The 3010-nt window shown below is 72.2% G+C and overlaps 1 protein-coding gene across 1 annotated transcript; it reads left to right on the top strand.

Annotated features, from left to right (window-relative positions):
- Positions 1-17: 17 nt before the first annotated feature.
- SOCS3 (suppressor of cytokine signaling 3) lies at positions 18-1262 on the top strand. Its single transcript, XM_019542245.1, has one exon. The coding sequence runs from the start codon at positions 96-98 to the stop codon at positions 684-686; it is 591 nt and encodes a 196-aa protein (XP_019397790.1). The 5' UTR covers positions 18-95; the 3' UTR covers positions 687-1262.
- Positions 1263-3010: the final 1748 nt, after the last annotated feature.

Below are 3010 nucleotides of genomic sequence, written 5' to 3'. Positions count from 1 at the left end.
AGGAGCCGAGTTCCAGGAACCCGAGGGCGGCGCCTGGCTCGTCCCGCCGCGCTATAAGAGCCGGCGCCGGCGCCCGGAGCGCAGCCCGCCCCGCCATGGTGACCCAGAGCAAGCCCCCCGGCATGAGCGGCCCGAGCCGCGCGGCCGACGCCGGCCTGCGCCTCAAGACCTTCCGCTCGGCCGGCGAGTACCAGCTGGTGCTGGAGGCGGCGCGCAAGCTGCAGGAGAGCGGCTTCTACTGGAGCGCCGTGTCGGGCGGCGAGGCCAACGCGCTGCTGCGCGCCGAGCCGGCCGGCACCTTCCTCATCCGCGACAGCTCGGACCAGCGCCACCTCTTCACGCTCAGCGTCAAGACCGAGGCGGGCACCAAGAACCTGCGCATCCAGTGCGAGGGCGGCAGCTTCGCGCTGCAGAGCGACCCGCGCGGCCAGCCCGTGCCGCGCTTCGACTGCGTGCTCAAGCTGGTGCAGCACTACATGCCGCGCCGGCCGCAGCGCGCCTACTACATCTACTCGGGCGGCGAGAAGATCCCGCTGGTGCTGAGCCGCCCGCTGCCCGCCAGCGTCTCCAGCCTGCAGCACCTCTGCCGCAAGACGGTCAACGGCCACCGCGACGCCTGCGACAAGGTGGCGCAGCTGCCCGGGCCCATCCAGGACTTCCTGGGCCAGTACGACGCGCCGCTGTGAGGGCCGGCCGGAGCGAGCCCGGGGCTTTTCCTCCGTTTCAAGGGGAAAGTGTCGCGTGGGGCGGCTGTCCGCCGGGTCCCGCGCTGGCCATCCGAGGGACTGTGCCTTAACCTCGACCCCGTCCCGAGGAGCGGGCGGCCGCGCAGCGCGTGCCGGCACAGGCGAGGCCGTCCCGAGCGGCGCGTGGGCGCCACGCGGGAGCCCGGCCGTTGTCCCCAAGCGCTGCCCGCCTGCCGCAGGCCCCCGGCCCGCGCCAGAGGAGGGGTCTCCGCCCGGCCCCTGGCCGCACGGATCCGAACCGAATGTAGCACGCGGAGGAGTCCCGGGGCCGCCGCGGCCTGGAAGAGCAGCCGGGTGTTTCTGGTTTCCCAAGAGAGCGATGTTTACAGACCTGGCTGAATCACTGTCTTTTATAAAGATTCCACCTTCACCTCCAGCCTTGAGGGCTGAGCAAACCATGCTTGAAAACTCAACCCAAACCAGACTCAGACGAGAACTTTGCACATATTTATATTTATATTCAGGAAGGAAGCCTTTCCATAATTTATAATAAAGAGCACTATTTTTTAATGAAAAGCCCAGCTTCTGGGTCTGCTTCCCGCCCCACCCGCCTGCCCCGGGCTGCGGTCCCGGCCCCGCCACAGCTCCGCACCCAGGGCTCCCGCCGGGCCTGGAAGAGCAGCCGGGCTTGACGTCAGGCGAGCGGTAGCGTCCCGCGGTTGCCACCCCGAGCAGGGGTGATTCCTGCCGGCGGTGAGTCAGCCTGCGTGAGCACCGCTCCTTACTGTAAAGGATGCCTGAGTGCTGAGATGCCTCGGCCTGCCCGGCGGCGCGGGGCCCGCTCCCTGCCAGCGCCGGGCCCGAGCCGGCGTCTGCGGGGGTCCGGGCAGCCCCCGCAGAGCGGCGCCGGCACTCATGCGCCGGGGGCCGCGGGCAGCCAGCGCCTCCCCGGGCTTGGCTCGGCGCCAGCGGGGAAGAGCGTGGGGCCCAAGCCCGCGGAGCTGACAGCCGCCCCCCTCCAGGCCGGGGCAAGCCCCGAGGCCAGGTCTGCAGGGGCTCCAGCGGCGGCGGTGCTACCAGAGAAGGGCCAAGGCGCCGCACGCAGGGGCTGGCCAGGCTGGGAGGGGGGCAGTGGATTAGCCCCTGGGGGGGCCAGGGACACACGTGGAGCTGCCAGCACCTGAGTCCAGGGGGCTGGGGCTAGCAGAGGAGCGGCCGTGCCCCGTGGCGGGGGACACGGCTGCTCCGTCCAGCCTTCAAGGGCGGCAGGAGGCCCGCCTGGGAGCCTGGTGTCCCGGGGCCCCTGCCCAGCGCCAGCCCCCCTCCCGGGCCAGGCTACCTCATGCCAGCGGGTCAGGCGGGCACCGCTGGCGTGCCCCCGGGGCGCCGTGGCTGTGCTGCCCTTTGGTCTGCCCCACATGGCACAGCTGAAGCCCAGGGAACAGGGCAGAGGCTCGGGCCCCTGCTCCCGCGCGGCCGTGTCCGTGCCGGGGGAGCCCCTCGCCCAGCCGCAGCCACGCGCGGCCACCTGCCACCCGCCGAGGCGCGTCCCGCCGGCACCGCGCCCCAGCGGGGTCTCCACAGCGGCGCGGAAGGCCGGAATACCACTGCTTATTCTCAGCCCGGTGCCAGGAAACTCGCGCGGCCTCCTCCCCCTTCCCCTCCGCCGCCCGCCCGCAGCGCTGCCGGCTGCAGGGGCGCCGTCGCAGGGGCCCTGGCGGGAAGCAGGGGGGCAGGGCTGGCCATTCTCGGGGCTATTCCGAGCCTCCAGGGCCCCGCAGAAGGGCGAGTGGTGCTGCCCAGGGACACGTGTGGAAGTCACGGCTCCTGGGAGCTCGGCAGCGGGCCAGTGCCACAGCGACCCGGGGGCCGGGGGCCGGGGGCCGGCCGGGCCGTGGGGCGCCAGGGGCAGAGCAGCTCCGCACGTAGCAAGCCGAGGGGCTCCCGGCACGGAGGGAGGCGCGGGGGCCACGGCTCCCCGGGGAGAAACGTGGTGTCTTGCAGGCCCCTGCCCCACGCCCCGGGGGTGGGTCTGGCTTCCCGGCCCCTCTCTGGGCTCGCTCTCACCAGCTGCTGACTCGGACAGTCCGGGAAGCTCTGAGGACACGGCCCGGACCCGCCGTGACACACGGGCTGGTGGACAAATCCCTGCCTGGGATTTCACAAGCCTCCCTGAGCAACGCGGCCTTGGCCCGGCCTGACGTCAGGCGAGTCACAGGCAGGCAGCTCCCTCCTGCCGGGACACGGGCTGAGCTCACCCCGCCCGTGTGGCCATTTCCTGGACCGGGAAGACCTGCTCCAGCGTGATTAGGCCACTCTCCCGG

Source organism: Crocodylus porosus, unplaced genomic scaffold (genome assembly GCF_001723895.1).
Source record: "Crocodylus porosus isolate Cpor-Errol unplaced genomic scaffold, CroPor_comp1, whole genome shotgun sequence".
Taxonomy (NCBI): domain Eukaryota; kingdom Metazoa; phylum Chordata; order Crocodylia; family Crocodylidae; genus Crocodylus; species Crocodylus porosus.
The sequence above is the reverse complement of the archived record's forward strand: the minus strand, read 5'-3'. Positions and strand labels throughout refer to the sequence as shown.

What these genes read in the sequence shown, in the direction of transcription:
- SOCS3 (XM_019542245.1), top strand. Translation starts at nt 96, where the DNA reads ATGGTGACCCAGAGCAAGCCCCCCGGCATGAGCGGCCCGAGCCGCGCG.